Raw genomic sequence first — 25,730 nt, forward strand, 5'->3', positions numbered from 1 at the left:
TGTATCTCTGCCTTGGTTGGCAACTGGTGCCCAGGGCAGGGTAGGGCAGGGCAGGGCAGGGCTGGTGATGGAAAGGCTGGGCTGTGGGAGGAAGGCAGCCAGCCTGTCTGAGCTTGGGCCCTGTGGCCTTGAGGGAGCTCTTTTTCTCTTTTCTGGATCCTGATTCCATCTCTGGGGCACTCAGCCCACAGATTCTTCTACTGTGGGTTCACCACCCAGGCCCTCACCCCCTCGCTTCAGTGACTTCATGGCTTGAGAATGTGGGGCCAACACCCCCAGACATTTATAGCTAGATCAAAGCCACAGAGCTTGGCTAGCCCCTAGCACCTTATCGGGAGGGATAAGAGGCAGACATGGCTGACTGTGGGTGCAGTCAGGGTACCCCCGAGGCTCCAGCCTGATACCAGGCCTCAGTGCTGAAGCCCGAAGCTAGGGACCAGAACAGCGCCAGGCTCCCACTTGCAGATGCATATGAGGAAGGCCAACTGGTCAGACCATAAGCTGGACTGGAGGCTTAACTAGGGAAATAAAGATGCCGAGATACCTCCTCAAGAATGGCACAGGGCCTGCGGAGTCTGGGCTTGCCTTTGGGGACTGAGTCATCCTTACCAGAAGAGGCGGAGGCCAGCCCAGCCCTCCCAGAATGGAGGCTGGAGAGTGGAGGCTCTTGGGAAAGAATAACATGAATGACATGCAAAGGTTCAGAGGAGCAAAAAGGAAACAGGGAACATTCAGCCTTCCTGGGGGGAAATGTGGGGGGAGAGGGGGGGGAAATCACACAGGGCCGGGGCCCAGTGAGGATCAGGAAGGAGGGAGGGAGGCATCTCTCCATCCGGGCACGCAGGAGGCTGAGTCTGGAGGATGGTAACTGCAAGGAAACTGGCTCAGGAAAGAAAGAAAAATAAGGAGCCGCGTGTCGGGGTGGCTCACGCCTGTCACCCTAGCTCCTCAGGAGGCTGAGATCTGAGGATCGCGGTTGGAAGCCAGGCCAGGCAGGAGAGTCTGTGAGACTCTGATCTCCAATAAAAAAAAGAAAAAGCGGAGGATGGAGCTGCGGCTCAAGTGGTAGAGCACGGAAGCTCAGAGACTGCTCCCGGGCTCTGAGTTCAAGCCCCAGGAACCAGCACAAAAACAAACAGAGAAATAAAAATAAAAGAAGATGGAGCTAGTATTGATGGCAAGGCCTTTGGGGTGCAATTCTAGGGAGGTGGAGGCTTTGGCCTGTGGTCCTCACCCACACCCAGGCAGGATGGGGTTCAGGCACCGCCAGGGGGGTCCCTCCTGTCTGGTATGAGCCGTGACCTCAGCGAAGCCAACTTTGTCCTTGTATTTTTTCCTCTCTGCCCTCCCCAGGGCTCCCAACTAGCTAGAGGTATGGCTGCTGGGTGGAGGGCTCTGAGTGGTGAAGGGCATGCTGGGATTTGTAGTCCAAGCCAAGCTCCCCCCACCCCATAGGCCCCTAGCTATAGGTACCCAGCAGTCTGTGTGACCTATGACCGGCACACAAGCAGGCAGTGGAGTTGCCAAACTCTGTATCTAGAGTCCCTGTGACTTCAGAGCCGCACACCGTGCCCCAGGGGAAGGAGGGAGGGAGGGAGGGAGGGGAGGAAGGACTGTTTGCCCCAGGGTGCCCACCCCAGGACTGTGGGAGCTGAGATCAGCTGAGATCAGCAGAGCAGAGCAGAGCAGAGCTTGACTTTGACTTCTCCCTCCGTGGGGCGGGGGGCGGGCAGCCGGGGTGAGACTCCTTGTGCAGTGCTCAGGGCTCGGGTGCTCTGCTTCCAGCCCTGTGGCCTCTAAGCTTTCACCCTGGCTGTTCCCCGCCTGGGAACAGGGCTTGCTCTGGCCCTGCCTGGCGGGTCTCTCCTCAAAGGTGATTTTCTTCTGGATTCCTCCTCCATCCCCCGTTCCCTGGGGCCCAATTCCGTGCTGTGGGATGGGTCAGGCCACCTGATCCTTTGGCTCTTCAGCTCTCAGAGGTAAGCGCTTCTGGGGGACCTCCCTCGGTCTCAGCCAGGGCCCAGAACTTAATAGTTTGTTCAGTAAGTTTCTGTTGAAAGAAAGAATTCTTGCCCTCCCTCCCTCCCTCCCTCCCTTCCCTTCTTTCTATTAATATGTAGGCGCTGGGATTTGACCTCAGGGACTCACCATCTCACAGAGTTGGCACTCTACCACTTGAGCCACACCTCCACTTCCAGGTTTTTGCCACTTAGTTGGAGATAAGAGTCCCATGTGTTCGGTGTCGTTTGGTTTTCTACCCAGGCTGGCTTCAAACTGCGATCCTCAGATCTCAGCCTCCAGAGTAGCTAGGAGGAGCCACCCGTGCCAGGTGATTGAATGCTTAAAGAACAAAAGCCCGGTTGGGGAGGGTCCTAGCGAGGTCTCCTGTGGAGTCTTGAGAGGGTGGAGACCCCCAGGGTCTGGGGGTGGGGTGGGGGTCGCAGACCCCAACCAGGGGTAATAGCTGAGAACTGTGGTCTGCAGTTGTCTGCCTCTGGCCCCTCCCCTCGGGCTGGGCCCAGGAGAGGTGGGGGGAGGCGGGGGGGGGGGTCCCGGGAATGGGGAGGAGACTGGAGGAACCCTCACCCCAGACCTGGGGCCAGCGGGCGGGCGGGCGGGCAGGCGGCTTGCCTGCGTGGGTCTGCTTTGTGCTTCCGCCTGTGGGGGTGAGTTATCTTGAGAAATCAAGTTGTGGGAACAAAAGTTTTTCACCAGCAAGAGAGACACGTGTGGCCTCCTGTGCGGACATCCTGGCAGACCCCCGGGGCCTGGCCGGGACTAACGAGGGGACTCAGGCGAGTTGTCTCTGAACTCTGCAGGTGTGTGGCCCTCCCCCTCCCCCCCCTGCTGGCTCAGGTATGGGGGGGGAGGAGGCCTCTGGGTGGGGTGCGGGTGCCAAACTGTCCCGCCAGATGCCAACCTCTCCGGGGAGGAACAAACCTCTCCAGAATTATTCTATCTTCGCATCACTGAGGCCCAAGAGGTTGGAGGGGGGAGGGGGAGGGGCACATGCTGGGGGGGGAGCTTGAGACAAGTGGGGAGGGGGGCCGGACCCCGAGAGAGGAGGGGTTGGGGGGCCCAGCTGGGAGGCCCTGGTGAGGGGCAGACGCCAGACAAGGATTGAGGGGCCAAGGATGAGAGGCGACTTTTGAGCAGGTCCCCCCCTTCAGCCCTCCCCCACTTGTAAGTTCAGCTGTCCCAGACTGGCTTTTCCCAGACAGCAAAACGGTAAGAAAGTAGCCTTCAAGATGAGGAAGAAATGTTTCTTTGTTTGGGTTCTCTCTCTCTCTCTCTCTCTCTCTCTTAAGCCTCTTTGCACGTTCACAGTGGCTTTCCCCCCCCCCCCCCCCCCGCCCCCTTGTCTGCAAGGAGAAGGATCAAACAATGGCGACCCAGGCCACTGCCCGGAACCAGACATGGCCCGGGAGCGCTGAAGATGACTCCGGCAGCTGGTACATCGATGAGCCCCAGGGGAATGAGGAGCTCCCGCCCCAGGGGTGAGTGTTACCCCTCGGCCCCCCCACCTCCAGCCAAGAAATGGGGTGTTGGCCAAGTTGCCAATGCGTGCCCAGCATGCCTTCTGTGTGCTGTGTGATCCCAGACCAAGCCGCAGCCTCTCTGATCCCTCAGAGCAGCAAACGTTGCCCTGGGGTCAAGAGGTTTCAGATGGGGGGATGTGTGTGTTGGGGGGGACGCCTAGGCTGATGGGGCGCAAACACCTGTGTGAAGTTGGGTAGATCTAGACCTGGGACATACAGGGGGAGGGGAGCCTGGCCTGGAGGTCAGATGGCGAACCAGGGGAGAGGCCTTGAGGCAGATGACCTGGGGGGGTGTTGCGGGTTTACAGAGGGGGTGCTTTACAAGAATAGTGGGGGGGGACTTAAGAGGAAAGAGAAGGGAAAAAGGAGGCACCCAGGAAACTTGCTGCCCATCCATTTTTCTCCCCGGAGTGAGTCCTGGAGTCAGTGGAAGGGAGGCCCGGGAAGGGAGGCCCAGGAGTCCCTGTTCCACGTAATAAGAGTGCCCAGGTCAGCTCAGGGTGGCTGAGATTTCTTGCTCCAAACTCTTATCTGTGATTAGTCCAGGCACCCTGGTGGAGAAACTAGAACTTTCTCGGTGCACAACCCCCACCCCCACCCCCACCCACGGCCGGCCATGGCGGCCAGCCTGTAGGGGACCCAGAGCTGGGGAATCTGCAGTTGTTCCTGCCCCCCCACCCCCCATCCTGTCTCCATCCCCAGCTCTGTTGAGGGTCGGGCTGGAAAGGTGAGGCTGGGGGAGGGCGCGTCCAGATGTGCCCACATCTGTTCTCTATTACCATCTGAAACCAGAGAAGAGAAAATGCTTGCGTGCCTCCCCGCGGGGTGGGGTCAGCGCAGCAGGGACTGAGGCCCCACCCAGGCCCGGGGGAGGGCCGTGGTTCGCAAGACTGGGGGTTCTGGAACAAACTCTGCTGTCCGTAAGGGTATACCCCCCCAACTGACCTTCTTTGAGGGAGCTGGATTTCCTGAGCCTCCAGATTGGGGCTGGGAGAAGGGCCAAGGGGACCAGGGAGGATCAAAATTCCAACCAAATGGCATTTTCTATTGAGGGGTCCTGGAGTCCTGGGGTCCCCGGTCAGGAAGGCACCCGCAGCCAGAATACAACAGGGGCCGGGCATGGTGGCTCACACCCGTAATCCCAGCCATGCAGGAGGCTGAGATCTGAGGATCGCCGTTCAGAGCCAGCCCAGGGCAGTAGAAGTCTGTGAGACTCATCACCAATGAACCCCCAAAAAGCCAGAGATGGAGCTGTGGTTCAAGTGGTAGAGAGGGTCAGCCTTGAGTGTCCAAACGAAGAGACAGCACCTAGGGACTAAGTTCAAGTTCAAGCCCCAGGACTAGGGTGGGGCAGGAGGTAGAGGGAAGGTACAGGGGGTGCAGAATTTGATTCATTTCTTCCCCCCAGATCACCCAGCTCTAAGGGTGCAGGGAACTTAGTTCTCTAGCAAAATGGACAGAAAAGAAAAATTCTCTCCAAACAGACATGCTTGCCCAATCCCCCTCCCGGGTGTGGGGGGGAGCTGGGTACCCCGGGGCTTCCCAGGGGGGTGAACTTGGGCTCACCTCTCCCCATGAGTCACGCCTCAAAGGCACCGCTGTGGTCAAAGTTATGCAGCTCTGCGGAAGGCTCCCTTGGGAAGTCTCGGGGTACCCTGGCATTGACAGCCACTGCTGGGGGAAGGGAGACTGGGGGGGCACTGGGGACAGGGACCAGGGTGGTCTCAACCACCAGGGGACAAAAGTCCCCTAAGCTGCAGGACACTGTCCTCACTTCCAAGATGTGTGTGTGTGTGTGTGTGTGTTTTGTTGTTGGTTTGGTTTTTTGTCGGTCGTGGGGCTTGAACTCAGGGCCTGGTCGCTGTCCCTGAGCTCTTTCTGCTTCAGGCGAGCGCTCTACCACTTGAGCCACAGCGCCACTTCCGGTTTTCTGGTGGTTCATTGGAGATAAGAGTCTCATGGCCTTTCCTACCCAGGCTGGGTTGGAACTGTGATCCTCAGCTCTCAGCCTCCTGAGTAGCTGGGATGACAGGCGTGAGCCATGGGTGCCCAGCTCGGCTTCCACTTCTGAGACTCACCTGGAGTCAGCCATGTTGCCTCCTTCCTGTGCTCTGCCTCTTCCCTTAAATCTTGGCCTAAGGGTATACCAGCCGTCTCTCAAACTCAAACGGTGTTTGGCTGGAAGTTTCTCTCCTTCTTCTCTACCTCCACCCCATCTTCCCTTTCCATGACACAAACATACCCAATGAGCACTAAGCAGGGTGTTAAGTGGGGAGCCCGTGGGGGGGTAATAAGGGCTGCCAGACAGGAGGGGAGCCCCAGGGCTGAGGAGGCCCCTGGCTTTGGGTTGGGGTATATGGGAAAGGTAACAAAGCCAGTCACAATGTACCAGAGGACATGGGAAGAGCATGGCCCAAGCTAAGACAGGGGGGGACCCCAACACCCCACATAGAACCCACTAGGCCCCCCCACCCCCCAAGCCCTGCTCTGCCTTCAGATGAGGCCAGCCACGTTTCAGGCTTTTTCAGTTCGCTAGTGGAAGATGAGGGTCTGGTGGACTTTTCTTCCTGGGCTGGCTTTGAACTGCCATCCTCTGGCCTCATCCTCCGAGTAGCTGGGATGACGGGCGGGAGCCACTGGTGCCTGGCTGTCCTCTGAGATTTCCAGAGAGAAAGCAAGCCACAGGGAGAAAGCCTGTCCATCAGAGTCCCGGGGCGCTGGGCTCACCCTGGACGGGGCCTTGTCTGGTCTTTTCTGAACAGCAGGCTTGCTGGGTGGAGAGAAAGTCACACACAGCTCCTCTGACTTCTCTGGTTTTGCTCTCACTGGAGCCCAGACTCAAGCCAGCGGGGGGCCCCCTTGAACTCCCCCTCAACTCCTGCCCCAAACTCAGTGGCTCCTTGGGCCAATTTCTTTGTCCCAGGACCCAGCTGGGAAAGTTAAGCCTTTCCTTATCAACACCAGTGGCTCATACTTGTCATCCTAACCACTCAGGAGGCTGAGATCTGAGGATCGAGGTTCAAAGCCAATCCTGCCAGGAAATTCTGGAGAGTCTGATCTCCAACAAAAAGCCACAAGTAGCCGGGTGCCAGTGGCTCACGCCTGTCATCCCAGCTCCTCAGGAGGCTGAGATCTGAGGATCTCGATTCAGAGACAGCCAGGCAGGAAAGTCCCTGAGACTCTTATCTCCAATAAACCACTAGAAAACCAAAGTGATGCGTCAGCTCAAGCGGTAGAGCGCTCACCTTGAACTGAAGAGCTCAGGGACAGCGCCCAGGCCCAGAGTTCAAGCCCCACAACCACCAACAACAAAAGAGTCACAGATGCAACTGTGGCTCAAGTGGTAGAGCACCAGCCTTAAGCAACAAAGCTCAGTCCCTGAGTTCAAACCCTAGGACCAACATGCATGTACAGGTGCGTGCGTGCGCGCACACACACACATACACACACTCACACACACACACACTGAGCCCCAACGCATGGCATGGGTCAGGCTGGCTGCAGGGGCTCAGGATGGGACATGAGAAGGTTGAGGGGACCCCGGGTCCAGCCATCCTGAGCCAGCCCTCACTCACCCCGTAGGGCGGAGCCCCCCTGCCAGCCCAGGACGCCCCCCGGCCTGCACCACGCCTGCCTGGCTTCACTGTCGGTGAGTGGGGCTTGGCCTGCATCTTGCTGCCAGCCTGGGGATCTGGGGGGGGCCAGGGGGACGGGGCAGAGAGTTTTCCAAGGTTGGGGGGTGGGGTCCCAAACAAAGCTCAGGACGAGCTTACAGTCTTTTAGAAATCGTCACCTGGTACGGAAGGGATGGGGGGCGGTGGCTAGGACTGACCAGGGCCAGACGCAGCCCCTTGGGGTGGGGGTGGGGGGCATAAGTTCCGCCCATCCCTCTTTTCTCCATTCTCCTTCCAGCTCCTCTCGCTGCTGCTGCTGGCTGCGTTGGTAAGGCGGCGCCGGCCCTGGCCAAGTTGTAGCCACCGGAGACCTGGCTTGCCCAGGTTGGTGCTGGGGCGGGGAGGGGGGGCTGGGTACCTCCCTGAGCCCCATGCTGATGTGTAGAGTCCCTCAAAGCCAGCTCATCACACCCCACCAGATCTGACCCCCCCAGAGAGGGAGAAAAGGGACATGGGGGCAGAGGGGGAGCGCTTCTGAGTCCTGTTGCCCAGGAAACAGGAGACAGGAGGTCTGGAAGACCAGGCGGAGTTGGCTGAACTCATCCAATGCCATCCTTGGCCCTTCGGTGTCACCTGGACCCTGGTCACCAGGTTCCCTTTTGCTGGCAATTTCTTTTTTTTTCTCCATCCGTCCTACCACCCTAGAGACTGGGGCAGGTGTGATCCTGAGCACCTGGCTGGGACGGAGGGAGGTGGCTGGTGGAGGTGGTTGTAGTTTAGATAGGGCGGTTCTGGCTTTGTGGCCAGCCAGCTTGTCATCAGTTACAGTGCCCGGAGCCGGGGACAGCAGGGTATGTGGGGGGGGGGTCGAGTGCCGCCCTCTCTCCTCCCTCCCCCCAAAGGGGCGATGCCTGGGACAGCGGTGACCTCCCTCTGCCCTCTCTTGGCCCGAGCCCCGGCCCCAGGGCGTTGGTCTTGCACAAGGATGTTATGACTCGCTGTGTTCTTTGAAGATCCGCCAAGGCCCCGACAGACAGATGCATCGGTGTGGGGGCGGCGGTTTCCTGAAGCTTCTAGAAGCTTCCAGGGTGGGTGGAGGGAACGGTGCTGGGCCCTGTTCCCACCCCTTGTGGGGTCCCGGTGCCCTAGGGCTCAGCTGCGATGGTGGTCCCCACACAGATGTGGATGGAAGGAATGATGCCCAGCCGCGAGGCCAGGGGTCTCGGGGTCCGGTCGGGGCGGCGGGGTGCATGGGGCAGCGTCTCCGGGCACCCCGGCACACAGGCGCTGAGTGATGCCCTCTTGTCTTCTTGTCGCTGCCAGTCCTGTGGACTTCTTGGCCAGGGATGGACCCCGGGCAGTGCCAGCCGCCATTTTCATGGTTCTCTTCAGCAACCTGTGTTTGATGCTCTCCAGCGATGACCCGCTGCCCTTCCTGACCCTCACCCCTGCCCGCAGCCCAGGTACCCAGGGCCCAGGCTAGAGCTCTGGGGTATGAAGCTGGGCTTGAAGAGCTGAGTAGACATGAATACCTGGAGGGGCACCAGGCGCCGGTGGCTCACGCCTGTCATCTAGCTACTCAGGAGGCTGAGATCTGAGGATCGCGGTTCAAAGCCAGCCTGGGCAGGAAAGTCCATGAGACTCTTATCTCCCATGAACCACCAGAAAACCAGAAGTGGTGCTGCGGCTCAAGTGGTAGAGCACGTGCCTTGAGCTGAAGAGCGCAGGGATAGTGCCCAGGCCCAGAGTTCGATCATTACAACTGACTAAAAACAAAACAAAAAAGAATAGCCCTCCCTAGAGCTCCCCAGGGCACGAACTCTAGATCTTCAGTCTCCCCAAAGCATGAGAGTGTGTGTGTGCGTGTGTGTGTGTGTGCGTGTGTGTGTGCACCAATGTTGAGATTTGAACTCAAGGCCCGAGCAACTGTCCCTTAGCTTTTTATTATTTTTATTTTCTCTTGGTGGGGCTTTAACTTGGGGCCTGGGTGTGCTTGCTCTTCCTGAGCTTTTTGGCTCAAGGCTAGCGCCCTACCACTTTTGAGCCACAGCTCCACTTCTGGCTTTTTGTGCTTCATTGGAGATGATATTCTCACAGTTTGCTTCTCTGGGCAGGCTTTGAACTGAGATCCTCAGATCTCAGCCTCCTGAGAAGCTAACAGGTGTGAGCCGCCAATGCCTGGCTCCCCTTAGCTTTTCACTCAAGGCTGGTGCTCTACCCCTTGGAGCTACAGCTCCACTTCCGGTGGAATCTCATGGACTTTCCTCCCGGGCTCCCTTCAAACTGAAATCTTCAGATCTCTGCCTCTGGAGTAGCTAGGATTATAGGCATGAGCCACTGGCACACGTCTTTCCAGAGAGTTTTAAAGAGGAGGATGCTAGGATCAGAAAAGCAGCCAATGAGGAGGGAGTACTTAGTACTCCTCAGGTGCTGTGCTAAGCATCATGTTTATCTCATCTTGTCCTTGCTGATAATATACCACGGTTGTTTCTACTTTGCAGATAAGGAAGCTGAGACTTGGAGGGGTAAGTTGTACAAGGTCTCAAGGTGGGTGGTGGTCAGACCCTACTCTTGAACTCAGGACTCTTACACCCACTGGACCAGCTGAGGGTGGCTTGGATGATGGAGATTGCAGCGAGGCCTGCGTGGGTGTGGCCTTCTCTAGGGACCTCTCCCTCAAAGGTCTATCTCCTGTTTTGTGCCCCAGGACCTTGGAATATGCTGGCGTTGCTCTATTATCCTGCCCTTTACTACCCTCTGGCTGCCTGTGCTGTGGCTGGGCACAGAGTCGCTCACATGCTGGGTACCGTGCTGTCCTGGGCCCATTTTGGCGTCCAGGTGTGGCAGAATGCGGAGTGTCCCCAGACTCGAAAGGTAAGCATGGATTCCCGGCATCCTTGGGCCAGGGGTCCCTAGAGATCTGCCTCAGCATGCATGGCTCGTGTGTGTGTGTGTGTGTGTGTGTGTGTGTGTGTGTGTGTGTCTGTGTGTGTGTCTGTGTGTGTGTGTGTGTGTGTGTGTGTGTGTGTGTCCATCCTAGGGTTGGAACTCAGGGCCTGCGCACTGTCCCTGAACTCCTTTGGCTTTAAGGCTGGTGTCCTACCATTTGAGCCACAGCTCCACTTCTGGCTTTTTGGTGGATCATTGGAGATCAGAGGCTCACAGACTTTCCTGCCTGGGCTGGCTTTGAACTATGATCCTCAGATCTCAGCCTCCTGAGTAGCTGGGATGACAGGCGGGAGCCGCCAGCTCACGTGACTCTTTTTACATCTGCTTGTCCGGCGGGTGTCTCTGTCTCTTTCCACCATCCTGCTTTCTCCCCTGACCACACAGGCTGACCCACCAGACCTGGGCCTTGTCATCCATGGCTCCTAGCTCAGCAGGGCCAGAACAACAGACTAGGAAGCCCGAAATCCTGGGTGCTGACTCCCTGGCCTTCCTTCAGGCCGGAAATGAAGGTTTCAGATTGGAGGCTGATCCCACTGGGCTGAAGGACAATGTGGGCCCTTCAGAAGCTGCTTCACTGGCTGCTAAACGACACTGCAAAGTTGCCTAGTCTAGAGCCAGAGGCCGTGCCAGGGGAGTCCAACATCATTCACTCATTCATTCGTTCATTCATTCACAACTTCACTCAATAAACATTCTCTACACCACAGACATTCCTGCTACCACCCCTCATCTCCCAGACACGAAAAAATAAGGAACCAAGCAGGCACGATTTTGAGGAAACAGTGTCACCTTTCTTTTTTCGTTTTGGTCAGTCATGGGGCTTGAACTCTGGGCCTGGGCGCTGTCCCTCAGCTCTCCAGCTCAAGGAGAGTGCTCTACCACTTGAGCCACAGCGCCACTTCCCAGTATCACTTTTCTAGGACTCGGTTTCCCTTCCTATCAGTGGAGCTGGCACTATCAATACCCCTAGGGAGAGGTGAAAATTAGGAGTCGAGCCAGGTGCCCGGGGCTCATGCCTGTTATCCCAGCTACACAGGAGGCTGAGATCTGAGGATGGTGATTTGAGGCCAGTCCAGGCAGGAAAGTCTGTGAGACTCTTTTCTTCTTCTTCTTCTTCTTCTTCTTCTTCTTCTTCTTCTTCTTCTTCTTCTTCTTCTTCTTCTTCTTCTTCTTCTTCTTCTTCTTCTTCTTCTTCTTCTTCTTCTTCTTCTCTTCCTCCTCCTCCTCCTCCTCCTCCTCCTCCTCCTCCTCCTCCTCCTCCTCCTCCTCCTCCTCCTCCTCCTCCTCTTCTTTCTTCTTCTTCTTCTTCTTCTTCTTCTTCTTCTTCTTCTTCTTCTTCTTCTTCTTCTTCTTCTTCTTCTTCTTCTTCTTCTTCTTCTTCTTCTTCTTCTTCTTCTTTTTTGCCAGTCCTGGGGCTTGAACCCAGGGCCTGGACACTGTTCCTGAGCTTCTTTTGCTCAAGGCTGGCACTCTCCCACTTAAGCCACAGCAGCACCACTTCCGGCTTTTTCTGTGTATGTGGTACTGAGGAATCAAACCCAGGCCTTCATGCATGCTAGGCAAGCACTCTACCACTGAGCCACCTTCCCAGCCCTGTGAGACTCTTCAATCCAATGAACCATCCAAAAGTTAGAAGTGGAGGTGCAGCTCCGATGGTAGAGCGTCAATAAAAAGCTAAAGGACAGCACCCACACCCTGAATTCAAGCTCCAGGATCTGCACATGAAAGAGGAAAGAAAAAGGAAGGGAGGGAAGGAGGAGGGCACCCTACTTCAGGCCTTAATGCAGCTCTTGGGGGGTGTCATGAGGTGCACTGGGGGGGATTGTCCAGGCCTTGCGGAACCCAGGGAGAGCACAGGGCGGTTTCACGCACCCACGCTGGTCCTGCAAAGGGGGATGGAGGGGCAGGAGGCCTCAGGGCCTGGTATGGGACCCAGTGCGTAGGGTGATGGGGATCTGTCTATGAGTGTCTGTTTGTCCACACAGATCTACAAGTACTACTCCTTACTGGCCTCCGCACCTCTCCTCCTGGGCCTTGGCTTCCTGAGTGTCTGGTATCCGTTGCAGCTGGGACGCAGCTTCCGCCCCGGGACAGGGGTGAGCTCCCGTAAAGCAGTTGCAAGGCCTGGGTGGGCGCTTGCTGGCATGCAGAACCCCAGAACCAACATGTCTGCAGTGCAAGTGTCCTGCATTAACCTGAAATGAGGCGCTGTTGGATGATGTCAGAAGCAGGGGCCATCTGGGAGGGCTTCCCAGAGGGGGCCAACTTTAGTGGAGGCCTGCAGGATGGGAGGGGCTGGGGAGAAAATAAGAACAGGGGGTAGAGGTCTCGGATAGAGCCTGGCTAAGGAGTGTAGGGACTGTTTTGTTCAGGTTCACCGTTGCAGCCCTGCTAGACACATACTCAGTGGTTCAGAATGTTTGCATGGCTGGATGGATGGACAGATGGCTTTTCTTTTCTTTTCTTTTTGGTCATGGGGCTTGACCTCTGGGCTTGGGCACTGTCCCTGAACTCCTCAGCTCAAAGCGTGTGCTCTACCACTTGAGCCACAGGACCACTTCTGGTTTTCTAGTGGCTCATTGGAGATAAAGGTCTCATGGATTTTCCTGCCCGGGCTGGCTTTGAACCACGATCCTCAAATTGCTCAGCCTCCTGAGTAGCTAGGATGACAGGGGTGAGCCACCGGCTCCTGGCTAGGATGGATGGCTTTATCGCAATGAGCATTGTCAGGCTGTGGGTCCTGGATTTCACCCCCCCCCCCCCGCCTCCTTGGCCTCCCGTTAATTTCTTGGTTTAGCTCCTGTGCCTGTTATTCTTGCCCTGCTGTTGTTCAGACTCCTCCCCCTACCCCCCTCTCCACCCCGGGTTCACTGCTGGCTCAGAAAAGGGGAGCTGCTCTCTCTCCTGACCCAGCTGCGCCTTGTCAGGGTGTCCCTGGCCTGGCTCTCTCCATGCCAAAGGCTTTGGACTTCGGTCGGAGACATTTAAGCCACAAAGGGCCCAGTCAAGCTTTGAGTTCATCTACTCCGGCCCTGGGTCTCTGGGGTAACCATGGCAACAGGTAGCCCTGGCCCCTCTCCTCCCAGAGATATACAGAACCGGTTTCCATGGGCCCCGGCCACCGCGCACGCAGGCGGCTTAAGGCATGTGGTTTAAGCAAATCCAGTCACCTGAGCAGCAGCAAGAAATGCCCCCAGGGAGCCCCTGGCTGGACCGAAGCCATCCTGTGTCTGCCTCAGCCGTATACCCAGGGGGTCCAGCTCCCCCCAGGCCCCAGTCTGAGCTAGGATTTTTCTCTCCCAACAAGAGACTCAAGTAAAGCCGGAGCCAGTCGGAGGTTGATCTTAAGGAAGAACTGCCCAGCCGTGCAGGCCGGGTTGATAGGATTGGAGAGACTGACTGCTCTTGTATTGGGGAAAGAGAACCAGGCCAGTTTTTCACCCTGGTGTGGCCTTTAGTCCTACAGCCTCCCTGCCTCCACCGCTGCTCATGGATTTCATGGAGGCCTGCTTACATGAGACACACTCAGTGCCCTAAGCCAGAGCCCCTTGTGGTCAGCTGGATTCGGGTGTCAGGGCTCTGTCCCTCTCTGCCCCCCCATCTCCTCTTTAGGGGCAGCAGGGCTATTACTCAGAGGAGTACCTGAGGCGCCTTCTTGGCCGGAAGAAGCCGGATGTCGGGTGAGCCCGTGGGGCAGTCATGTGTGGGAGGCCAGGGCATGACGGGTACAGGGAAGGAATAAGCAGGGGTCTGGCTGGGCCTTGGGCACCGCCTTGTCCTGGGCCTTGCTCAGAGGATCTGTCTCATGCAGTTCATGTCCTGCCTCAAAGCAAGGCCTACTGTCCTGGGCCTGGACCTGCTACCGGCACTCGATCTACACTCCCCAGCGAGGTACGGGGATGGGGGCAGAGGCCCATGGATGAGGGCAGTCTGGGTGGGACCAGGGGAAGCCCCTGGCCTGGGTTTATATAGCATGGGGTCCTGTGCACCCCAGCCTTTTCCTGCACCCCTTGTGAGGATGGGGAGGGGGCCCAAGCTTGGGTAGCATTGCTCACTGGCACTTCTCATGGGGACCACAGGATTCCGTTTACCCTTGAAGCTGGTGATCTCAGCCACGCTGACCGGGACAGCCATCTATCAGGTATATGCCCGGTCTCAAAGAGCTCAGTTAGTTGTGCACACGCTCCACCCACGACTCTGTTCCATTGCTCTGGCCTAAGCTGGAGAAAAGGGGATCACCCCTTTGGGGAGCTCACGAAGTGACAATGGATGAGGTTTTTGTTTTGTGTTGTTCAAGCCACTCCTGGGGCTTGAACTCTGGGACCTGCGCTCTTGCTTGGTTTACTTTCCCCCTCCAGGCTGGCGCGCTATCATTTGAGCCACAGCACCACTTCCGGTTTTTGAGGGGATAGTTGGAGCTAAGAGTCTCACAGGGACTTTTCTACCTGGGCTGGCTTTGAACCACAATTCTCAGACCTCAGCCTCCTGAGTAGCTAGGATGACAGGCGTGAGCCACCGGTGCCCACCCCCCCCCTTTTTTTTCTGATTGATTGGCGATAAGAATCTCACAGGCTTTTCTACACAGACTGGCTTCAAACTAGGATCCTCAAGTCACAGTCTCCTGGATGGCTGGGATGACAGGCGTGTGCTACTGGTACCCAGCTTGATGTCTCTCTTGTTTTATAGCTGGGGAATATTATGGAGGTTGGGAGACTGATCTGGCCAAGCTCTTTCAGCGAATCCTTCAAGGTAGCCATTTAATGCTGGTGGCTCCGATATGGGAAAGAGAAAAGAAGGAAGCTTTGTACCCTGAAGTTTAGAGAGTAGGAAGGCTCCGAGGACTGTCTGGTCTTCTGAAGGGCTCTGGTTCTGTGTGTAACCTGCTGTTGGTAGTGCACAAGGCCCCTCCCTATCTAAGGGGCAGGTGAGCTGATCCCCGCCGGCCCCGGGCATCCTGATCTCGGGGCTCCTCTAGGTGGCGCTGCTGCTGCTGGCGAGCGTGGTACCCACTATGCAGAAGGTGAGGGCCGGGCTCACCACCGATGTATCCTACCTGATGGCTGGCTTCGGGATTGTGCTCTCCGAGGACAGGCACGAGGTGGTGGAGCTGGTGAGGCATCACTTGTGGGCTCTGGAAGGTGAGAGGTCTGGGGTTCCCTAAAGTCATGGTGGGAGGACACCAGGAGACCCAAGCTGGTCCCCAGCTCAACTCAGACACATTGAATGCTCTTGGATAGGTCCTTTTTGTTTCTTTTTCACTTTTCGTCAGTCCTGAGGCTTGAACTCAGGGCCTGGGTGCTGTCCTTCAGCCTCTTTGTGTTCAAGGCTAGTGCTCTGCCTTTTTTTTTTTTTGTCAGTTGTGGGGCTTGAACTCTGGGCCTGGACACTGTCCCTCAGCTCTTCAGCTCAAGGCAAGGACTCTACCACTTGAGCCACAGCGCCACTTCCTGTTTTCTGGTGGTTTACTGGAGATTGGAGTCTCACGGACTTTCCTGCCTGGGCTGGCTTTGAACTGTGATCCTCAGATCTCAGCCTCCTGAGTAGTTAGGATGACAGGTGTGAGCCACCAGCACCCGGCTCACTCTGCCACTTTGAGCCACAGCACCACTTCTAGTTTTCTGGTGGTTCGTTGGAGATAAGAGTCCCACAGACTTTCCCGCCTGGGCTGGCTTCGAACCTTTCTCCTCAGATCTCAGCCTCCTGAGTAGCTAGAATGATGCGAGAGCCCTGGGTGCCTGGCTGCGAATATTCTTCATTTTTATTTTTTTGGTGGTTCCAGGGTTTGAACACGGGGCTTTGCACCCACTGAGCTGTGCCTTCAGCCCTTTATATTCTCATATGCATGCTCCTGGCATGCACATGGCTGGAGTGAGGGCAAGGAGGGAGGACAGGCAGCCCTGGCCCCTTCCCTAGTCCCTGCAGGCAGTGCTGTGGACTCACATCCTCTGTGCTCTGAACAAAGGTCGCAGACAAGGTCACCATCAAGGTGGTTCCAGAAGATGGGCAGCTTGGCTGGGCAGCCCATGATGTGCGCATGCGTGGAAGGGGGGGGGAGTGGAGGGAGTAGGGAGACCCCTCATGGTGTGCGCATGCGCAGGTGAGACTCCCAGGTGCCGGGGTAAGCTGGTGGTGTGAGACTCATGGTGTTCGCCTGCGCAGTGAGACAGTGTGCGCATGCGTAGGCTGAGAAGCTACCCATGCGCGTGGGGCAGCATTCAGTGTGCGCATGCGCGCAGGTGAAGCGAGCTGGGTTGGAAGGGGGTGCACGGGTAGTGCTGGTTTCTTTTAAAGGCCATGCGGTGGAGCTGTGGGCAGGTAGGGTGGAATCACAGCAATCCGTGAAGCAACAAAGGCAAAGCCAGCTGGGGCCCAGAGGTGGCTCCATCTGTCACAGGATGGAAAAGGATGTCAGCTTCTGCTGGATTTGAGAACTAGGGGATGGGCCTCCCCCCAGGGGGGGGTGGAGAGACAGCTCCCCCCCCCAGACCCCACCCCGGCAGTGGGCCTGAGGCTCCCCAAGCCCCCAGGTCTTGATTCCTACTATCCCCCCCTCCCTTAGTGTGCTACGTCTCTGCCTTGGTTTTGTCGTGTTCTCTTACCTTCCTGCTCCTGGCCCGCTCGCTGGTGACACACAGGTCAGTGGGGGGCTCCGACTCACCCCACCCAGAGGTGGATCAGGGGTCAGAGTCCTGGGAGAGTGGGGGGGGGTCTGGTGGCACAAAGGCACAGGAGAGACTGATCCAGGCATTGAATGTCGGTAAGAGTCTCAAGGACTTTCCTGCCTGGGCTGGCATGGAACCTTGATGCTCAGATCTCAGCCTCCTTGTGTAACAAGGATTACAGGCGTGAGCCATTAGTACCTTTGGCCATTTCTCTTTCTTTTTTCTTTTTTGGTTATTTGTGGAACTTGAACTCACGGGCTGGGCGCTCTCCCTGAGTTCTTCAGCTCAAGACTAGCTAGCACTCTACCACTTATGCCACAGCCTACGTCTGGTTTTCTGAAGATAAGTCTCATGGACTTTTCTGCCCGGGCTGGCATTGAACTGCGATCCTCAGATCTCAGCCTCCTGAGTAGCTAGGATCATAGGCGTGAACCACCAGTGCCCAGGCCAATTTCTTACTTTTTTGACTTGGCTTATGTTGAGCCTTCTGCCTGGATCTGTCTCCCTTGTTTACCCTTTAAGACTCTGCAGACATTGCCTCTTCAAGGAAGACCTTCTCCCCTCTCCTCTCCTTCCACCCCATTGAATTAGTGTTCTCTTCAGTACTTCTGGGCTGGTGGCTACAGGACACGTGGGGGGGGGCTATCTTGGAGCTTGGGCATTGCTCCCTAAGGGCTCTCCCTCCCCCTTCCCTTCCTTCCCACCTCAGGGCCAATCTTCAAGCTCTGCACCGTGGGGCTGCCCTGGAGATGGGCCCACCGCTCCAGAACACACATCCCTCCCGCCACGCCATCTTCTGCTGGATGAGCTTCAGCGCCTACCAGACGGCCTTCACCTGCCTTGGTGAGCCCGTAGCCCGCCCCTGCCCCTGTGGAGGAGGGAAGGGCACCCCGTAGTGCCTGGCTGCCCCTGAGAGTTTTTGCCCATGCTGGGAAGGCCCAGGGATAAGAGTCTCATCTGCCCTCTGGCGGGACCAGACTCTGGATGGGGAGCAGGACCCAGGAGAGGGGGCTAGCTCAGGGGAAATGGGAGTCCTTGAGGGGGTGGGGAGTTGCTAGCAGGGTTCTGCTGAGCACTGAGCATGGGGTCGAGACCGGACGATGCCTAAAATGTGGGCAGCTGGGTCAAGGCCCAGGGTCCCCCTTCACCTTCTGGTGGGGGGGAGGAAGATGTGGGGGAGAAGGAAGAGAACTAAAAGAACAGAACTGAAAGCTGTGATTTCTCATCTAGGGAGGCCTTACCCACCACCCACATATGTGTATGTGTGCATGCACACATACACACATACACACACATACACTCCCTTCTGTACACAGCGTATTCATGTACACAGTGTCCTGGCTATCTCCAGAGACAGCTAACTCTCCAGCACCCATCACCATGGGCCAGGCCCTGGCTTGTAGGAATGCAAAACACTCACAGGAAATCTTGTTCTCAAGAAGCAAGGGAAGCCAGGTGCTGGTGGCTCACACCTGTCATCCTAGCTACTCAGGAGGCTGAGATCTGAGGATCACGATTCAAAGCCAGCCCAGGCAGGAAAGTCCGTGAAACTCTAATCTCCAACAAACCACCAGAAAACTTGAAGTGGCGCTGTAGCTCAAGTGGTAGAGTGCCAGCCTTGAGCTGAAGAGCTGAGGGACAGCGTTCAGGCCCAGAGTTCAAGCCCCACAACCTGCAAAAAAAAAAAAAAAAGAAGCAAGGGGAAATAAGGGCAGCAGAGCCCTTGGTTGCTCAGATAACGATGCTGTTCACAGCAGAGATTCCTGTTGCCATATTACAGACAAAAGCAAACCAGGATCAGAGAGGTAAAACAATCTTCTCAAGGTGGCACAGTGATTAGAAACCAAGTCCTGGAAGGGAGGGTGTGGCTCAAGGGTAGAGTGCCAGCCTTGAGTGAAAAAGCCAAATGAGAGTTCAAGCCCAAGTATTGGCACTAAAAACAAAAACAAAAACCCAACAACAACAACAAAAAAGAGCCAGGTGTTGATAGCTCATACCTGTCATCCTAGCTACTCAGGAGGCTGAGATCTGAGGATCGAGGTTCAAAGCCAGCCCTCTTATCTCCAGTTAGCCACTCAAAAACTGGAAGTGGGGCTGTGGCTCAAATCAGTAGAGCACTAGCCTTAAGCTAAAAGAGCTCAGGGACAGTGCTCAGGCCCTGAGTTCAAGACCTCCCTCCCTCCCCCCCCCCCCCCCCCCCCGCCTTCGCCACTGAAAAATTCCTGGGCTCCTGGGAGTTCGGAACAGGCCAGCCTTATAACCTCCTGTCTTCTGTGCTGGGCCCACAGGACTCCTGGTCCAGCAGATCATCTTCTTCCTGGGGACCACGACGTTGACCTTCCTAGTGTTCATTCCAGTGCTCCACGGCAGGAACCTGGTGCTCCTCCGCTCCCTCCAGGCCTCCTGGTGGGTGGGGAAGGTGGTGGGTCTAGGGGGCGGGGGGGGGGGGGGGAGAGGAGGGGGGCGCTCTGGGACTCTTTCCCCCAGGGGCAGCTCACCAATCTTCCCACCCCACCCCCCAACCACAGGCCCTTCTGGCTGACTCTGGTGCTGGGGGTGGCTCTACAGAATGTCGCAGCCCACTGGGGCTTCCTGAAGCACCTCCATGGACCCCCAGAGTTGACCAACCGGTAAAGTGTCCCCAGAGTCTCTTAGAGGTGTGTGTGTGTGTGTGTGTGTGTGTGTGTGTGTGTGTGTGTGTGTGTGTGTGTGTGTGTGTGTGTGTGTGTGTGATACATGTGTGCTGGAAATGGAGCTTGAATTTAGGGGCTTACTCTCTTGCTTGGCTGTTTTTTTCCCTCTCTCTCTCTTTACCACTTGATCCACACCTCCACTTCCAGCATTTTGCTGGCTCATTGGAGATCAGAGTCTTGCAGACGTTGACTTCAAACCTCCATCCTCTGATCTCAGCCTCCTGATAGCTGGGATGACAGGCTGAGCCAATAGGACCTGGCCATTGAGTTCTTTTCTGGGCCTTTCTCCCTTCCCCAGCTTCCCTCCCACGCTCTAGCCCTGCAGGTACGTCCGTCCGATGGAGGCCAGCCTGCTCCAGAATTCTCTGTGTGACTATCCTGGGGCCGGAATCACTCCCTTGAGACTTGTTTTTGTTTGCCTGTGTTACTGTTTTGGAATGCTGGGGACTGAGCTAGGGCCTCACATGTGCTAGGCAAACTTCCTTCCTTGGAGATCGGGGCTGTACTCCCCCTGGTTTTGCAGGGACTTTGTTAATGGACAAGAGACCCCTAATGGGGCAGTGGGAGACCCCGGGGTTCACAGGTAGGACATGAACTTAAATCTCAACCCCCGCTCCCCCGAGGATCCAGACAGCCTTGGCTCCTGGCTTCTCTGGGCCTCAGTTTCCTTTCTGCACAAGGGGGCAAATAACCTGTCTTCCAGGGTTGGGTGGGGGGCGGTCAGGTCTAGAGAGGTACAGAAGATACGCAGTAAACAGCAGGCGCTCACTGTCAGCCTTGCTCCTCCCCTCCAGGCGTGCACTCGCAGCGGCCACCTTCCTACTCTTCCCCATCAACATGCTGGTAGGGGCAGTGGTGGGGCTCTGGCGCATGCTCCTCTCTGCCCTCTACAATGCAGTCCACCTTGGCCAGATGGAACTCAGCCTGCTGCCACCCAGAGCCACCAATCTGGACCCCGGTAAGGTCCCTGGGCAAGAACTGAGGGCTGAGAGGATGAGGCCTAGGGCAAGGGGTTAAGGACTAGAGTCTAGGAGTTGGGGGTTGGGGCCAAGGGCTGGAGTCTAGGTCTAGGTGTTGGGGACTGAGAGCCCTAGCTAGGGCTAGGAGTTGGGGAGGCGAAGGGCTGGGGCTAGGGGTTGGATATTGGGAGCTAGGGGTTGGGAGCTACAGAATAGGATCTAGGGCTGGGACTGGAGATCTAGGGCTAGGATCTGGGGGCTGGGGCCCTGAACTAAGGAGCTGGGGGCTAGGCTGGACCTAGGGGCTAAGATGGCTCAAGCAGGAAAGGTGTGACTGCCCAATTATCTGTGGCCCTGTGTGCGCTATGTGTGTGCTATGAGCTGTGTGTGCTCACTTAGAGCACATGCGCTCTATGCTCTCAGCTTTTGTGCACATATGCATGTACATGCACATGGGTGGGCATATGTGCACAGGTGTGTGTGCATGTGTGACTTGCATGTATGTAAATGTATGTGACCACGCGTGTGTGTGATTGTGTATCCCTGTCACATGGAGTGCATGTGACCCATGCCCAGTATGCCCAGTGTGTGGTCAAGCATGTTTGTGTCCGTGTGCACACGTGTGTGTCCACATTTGTGATTGCGCACACACACATGGTCGGGTGGAGGTATGTGTATGCACGGGCGTGCATGGCGTCAGGTGTGTGCACGTGTGATCGTGCTTGTGCTGTGCACACTTCATCCCGCTGGCCCTTCCTGACGCCGTGCCCCGCCCCTCCGCACCCCAGCGTATCAAACCTATCGAAACTTCCTGAAGATCGAGGCCAGCCAGTCACATCCAGCCGTGGCAGCTTTCTGCACCCTACTTCTACGAGCTCGGAGCCCCCAGCTCCGACCCCCAGGAAATCTCCCTGGAAGCCTCAGGCTGGGGGAGGAAGAGGAAGGTAGGCCCTGCCTCTGGGTGGACCGTGGGGGTCCTGAACCCTAGCAGCATGGCCCGGCCACGGCCTCCCACGGGGCCCAGCCACGCCCCCCACAGCCACGCCCCTCCCAGCACGGCCCAGCCACGCCCCCACAGCCACGCCCCTCCCAGCACGGCCCAGCCAAGCTCCTCCCACATTGCCTGGCCATGCCCCTCCCACAAGACATAGCCAAGCTCCTCCCAGCATGGCCCAGCTACGCCCCTCCCACAAGGCCCAGCCAAGCCCCTCCCACAAGGCCCAGCCAAGCCCCTCCCACACTGCTCAGCCAAGCTCCTCCCACAGGACCCAGCCAAGCACCGCCCACACTGCCCAGCCAAGCCCCTCCCACAAGGCCCAGCCAAGCCCCTCCCACAGGACCCAGCCAAGCACCGCCCACACTGCCCAGCCAAGCCCCTCCCACAAGGCCCAGCCAAGCCCCTCCCACACTGCTCAGCCAAGCCCCTCCCACAGGACCCAGCCAAGCACCGCCCACACTGCTCAGCCAAGCACCGCCCACACTGCCCAGCCAAGCCCGTCCCAGCACGGCCCAGCTACGCCCCTCCCAAGGACCCAGCAAAGCCCCTCCCAGCACGGCCAGCCAAGCCCCTCCCACAGGACCCAGCCAAGCCCCTCCCACACTGCCCAGCCATGCCCCTCCCACACTGCCAAGCCCCTCCCAGCACGGCCCAGCCACGCCCCTCCCATAAGGCCCAGCTAAGCCCCTCCCACACATCCAGCCACACCCTTCTCACATGACCTAGCCAAGCCCCTCCCAGCACAGTCCAGCCACGCCCCTCCCACAGGGCCCAGCCAAGCACCGCCCACACTGCCCGGCCATGCCCCTCCCAGCACGGCCCAGCTATGCCCCTCCCACAGGACCCAACCAAGCCCCTCCCAGCAGGGCCCAGCTAGGCCCCTCCCACAGGGCCCAGCCAAGCACCGCCCACACTGCCCAGCCACGCCCCTCCCACAGGGCCCAGCCAAGTCCCTCCCACACTGCCCGGCCACGCCCCTCCCACAGGGCCCAGCCAAGTCCCTCCCACACTGCCCGGCCACGCCCCTCCCACAGGGCCCAGCCAAGCCCCTCCCAGCAGGGCCCAGCCAAGCACCGCTCACAGGACCCAGCCAAGTCCCTCCCACACTGCCCAGCCAAGCCCCTCCCAGCACGGCCCAGCCACGCCCCTCCCACACTGCCCCGCCATGCCCCTCCCACAGGGCCCCGCCACGCCCCTCCCACACTGCCCGGCCACGCCCCTCCCACAGGGCCCCGCCACGCCCCTCCCACAGGGAATGTCCACCTCCGCTCTCCCTTGGCCGCCTGTGGGGCCCCTGGCTGTCCGTTCTCGGGGTGATTTTTTTCTGTACTGTGCATGTTCATGCACAGACCGCAGTGGTTGCTTCCTACGGGGTTCTGTCAACCGTCCAGGCTGCACCCCTCTGCTCTCCCTTCTTACCGCCCAGGGATGCGCAGGGGCCACTCACCGGTGCACCCCTGTGCTGGCCGGGCCCCCCCCCCCCCGGCTGCCCCTGCCTGGTGACATCTGAGCCTTCCCACCCTCTGCGGCCTCATCTCCTCCTCCCCACTCCCAGCTCACTCGTAGCTGGCTGCGAAGCCTCAAGCTCATCGCTCTTACCATGGCCAGCCTTCTCGGACTGGGCTTGGGTCCAGGGAGAGGGCTTGAGGGGTGACTCACTGAGGGACCCCTCTCCTCAGGGATGCAGCTGCTGCAGACAAAGGATCCTATAGCCAAGGGAGCCGGACCCCGAGTCTGCCGGAGCAGGGCCCGATGGGGTGTGGCGTATACATTGGTGCAGAACCCATCCCTGCAGGCCTTCCGGAAGATGGCCCTGGCAGGTGCCCGGGCCAATGGTGTCCAGCCCTGAGGGCGAGGAAGATTGAGCTCACCCCAGTCAGGGCCAAGGCGGAGATCGGTCTCTACTGTGAGCTGGGGAGAGCCCTGCTCTCTGCCCTGCACACGGGGTTCCCAGGGAGGGCTGGGGGAGGAGGGATTGATGGGCTGGGAGGGGCCTAGGAGATGGTGGAGGCGGAGGGCCAGACACATCCGGGCCTTTTCTCCCCTCCCTTGGCTCAGGCCTTGCCCAGGGGGCCTCCCAGAGGCCTTTCCAGTAATTCAGGGCCTGGACAGGCTAGAGTTCCACCTCAGGCCTGGCACTGCCCCAGGGCGGGTCTTGGCTTTCTCTGCCTCCCTCTCCTGCCCTAGATAGACTGGAAGATTTCCAGGGCCCATGAGGAAAGGGCAGGGGGGCCCCCACCCCAGTGAGGGGCTGGGCGGGCACACACTGGGCTGATTGGCCCTTCATTCTCGCAATGTACCTAGGGATCATGAAAAAGATTGATGCGCCCTGGAGAATAAACAGGAACTCTGTCCATCACCAGTAAGCCCGCACTGCTTCTGGGGTTTGGGTGGGCTGGGGGTATTCCAGCTGCGTGGTGGCTTGGGATGGGTGGGGGGCCGGGAGAATCCATCACTATGCCATTTTGGATGGTGAAGATTGAAATCCTAATGTCACCAGATGTTGCACCTCTGGATTTTAAAGACTGGACTGCACCCAGCACCGGTGGCTCATGCCTGTCATATTAGCTACTCAGGCTGAGATCTGAGGACTGTGAGTCAAATCAGGGCAGGAAAGACTCTTTTTTTGTCGGTTGTGGGGTTTGAACTCAGGGTCTGGTGCTGTCCATGAGCTCTTCGGCTGAAGGTGAGCGCTCTACCACTTGAGCCACAGCGCCACTTCTGGTTTTTCTGGTGGTTCATTGGAGATAAAAGTCTCATGGACTTTCCCACCTGGGCTGGCTCAAACCATGATTTTCAGATCTCAGCCTCCTGAGTAGCTCAGCACCCGGCTCCAGGAGACTCTTATCTCCAATGAACCACCAGAAAGCTGGAAGTGTCACTGTGGCTCAAGTGGTAGAGCGCTTGCCTTGAGCAAAAGAGCTCAGGGACAGTGCCCAGGCCCAGAATTCAAGCCCCACAACTGATTTGAAGAAAGAAAAAGAATGGGCCGTGATGGGAGGTGGGGAAAGTTTGGGAATGAGGGGAGAGGCGGCATGGCTGAAGGCAGAGACTTAGCTGCAATCACAGTGTGTGTGGAGGGGTTGGGGAGGGGTGTGAAATGGGGAGATGGTCTCAGTATGACCCATCCTGAGGTTGGGGGGTGCAGGGACAGTGCCCCCCCACATCAAGGTTAAGGCCCTCGAGAAATGTCTAAACAAGATGGCCACCCTGCCTGTACTGATGGGGCCTCATGTGCACACAAAGCCAGGGAGCCCAAGCTAGGCACAGTGGCTCACGCCTATAATCCCAGCTCCTCAGGAGGCTGAGATCTGCAGATGGTGGTTCAAGGCCAGCCCAGGCTGGGAAAGTCTGTGAGACCCTTTCCTTCCGTTAACCACCAGAACGCCAGAAGTAGAGGTGTAGTTCAAATGGTAGAGCACTAGCCTTGAGCAAAAGAAGCTCAGGGACAGAGCTTAGGCTTTGAGTTCAAGCCCCAGGACCTGCAGCAAAAAAAAAAAAGAGCTCAAACCCACCTTCCAAGCTGTCCAAGGAGGCAGAGGGCCCCTCCACGCCTGCCACAGCCCACTGAAAAATACCTGCCTGATCTGGTGAAAGCAACGTGAAGGGTCACAGGGAAGACAGGGAAGAGGGTCCAGATTCCGCCTGTGCCCTTCCCACGGAGAGACAGAGACCCACAGGGGTGTGGTCAGGCCGGGCCTGGCATGCCCTGAGCTGTGCAGGGCAGCAGGTCCACACTGTGAGAGAAGGAAGTGGGCATCCGGGAAGGCTTCCTGGAGGAGGCGATGTGGGAGGCGCGTCTCAGACCTACTTAGTCAAATGCAGACGGGGGCGAGGTGGTCCACAGAGGAACTTACAGGAGACTGCCACCAGGGAGACACTGGTCCACTCAGGACACAACTCGTGTGCTGCACTGACTCCATCCTGTTCTGCTTTTATGCTGGAGGGCGGGGGGGGGGGGGGGAGAAGGAACTGGTGGAGGGGGGGGAGGGGGTGTGTAGCCCAGAGGGTCGGGCCGGGCTGGCCAGCCGCCAGGGCTCACAGCTGCTGGCCCGGGCTCTGGGCGGGGTGCCCCTCCCTCCTCGCTGAGCTCAGCAGTCCTGGGCCCCATGCAGACATGCTGAGCCTCACCTCTGGATGCTGCCCTCCCTCTGTGAATACGCATGATTTCGGGGCTGCCCCTGGCTCTGCACAGGTTCTGTACCCCATCTGAGACGCTGCAGGCGGGGGGCTGGCTGTCCCCCACAACCGATCTGCATCAGAGCCCCGGGATGCGGGGGGGGGGGATTCTCCCAGGCATCTGCAGTCCTATCCTAG

The 25,730-nt window shown here is 58.0% G+C and overlaps 1 protein-coding gene across 3 annotated transcripts; it reads left to right on the forward strand.

Moving 5' to 3' along the window:
- Positions 1-1,940: 1,940 nt before the first annotated feature.
- Positions 1,941-23,362, forward strand: Stra6 (signaling receptor and transporter of retinol STRA6). 3 transcript variants are annotated; one of them, XM_070042904.1, is made up of 21 exons: positions 1,941-1,979; positions 2,263-2,329; positions 2,716-2,819; positions 3,370-3,497; positions 7,122-7,188; positions 7,452-7,537; positions 8,477-8,616; positions 9,655-9,678; positions 9,861-10,027; positions 12,088-12,198; positions 13,715-13,782; positions 13,914-13,993; positions 14,182-14,243; positions 15,078-15,240; positions 16,662-16,737; positions 17,474-17,607; positions 19,053-19,170; positions 19,293-19,394; positions 20,252-20,415; positions 21,205-21,360; positions 23,093-23,362. In XM_070042904.1, exons 4-21 carry the CDS (start codon positions 3,385-3,387, stop codon positions 23,260-23,262), a joined length of 2,001 nt encoding a protein of 666 aa, XP_069899005.1. In that variant the 5' UTR covers positions 1,941-1,979; positions 2,263-2,329; positions 2,716-2,819; positions 3,370-3,384; the 3' UTR covers positions 23,263-23,362. The 3 variants fall into 3 exon arrangements, with proteins under 3 accessions (XP_069899005.1, XP_069899007.1, XP_069899006.1); XM_070042906.1 differs by having other exon boundaries at positions 3,373-3,497; XM_070042905.1 differs by lacking the exon at positions 1,941-1,979 and having other exon boundaries at positions 2,315-2,329; positions 2,705-2,819.
- Positions 23,363-25,730: the final 2,368 nt, after the last annotated feature.

Source organism: Dipodomys merriami, unplaced genomic scaffold (genome assembly GCF_024711535.1).
Source record: "Dipodomys merriami isolate MVZ:Mamm:240054 unplaced genomic scaffold, mDipMer1.0.p SCAF_33, whole genome shotgun sequence".
In the NCBI taxonomy this organism is placed as follows: domain Eukaryota; kingdom Metazoa; phylum Chordata; class Mammalia; order Rodentia; family Heteromyidae; genus Dipodomys; species Dipodomys merriami.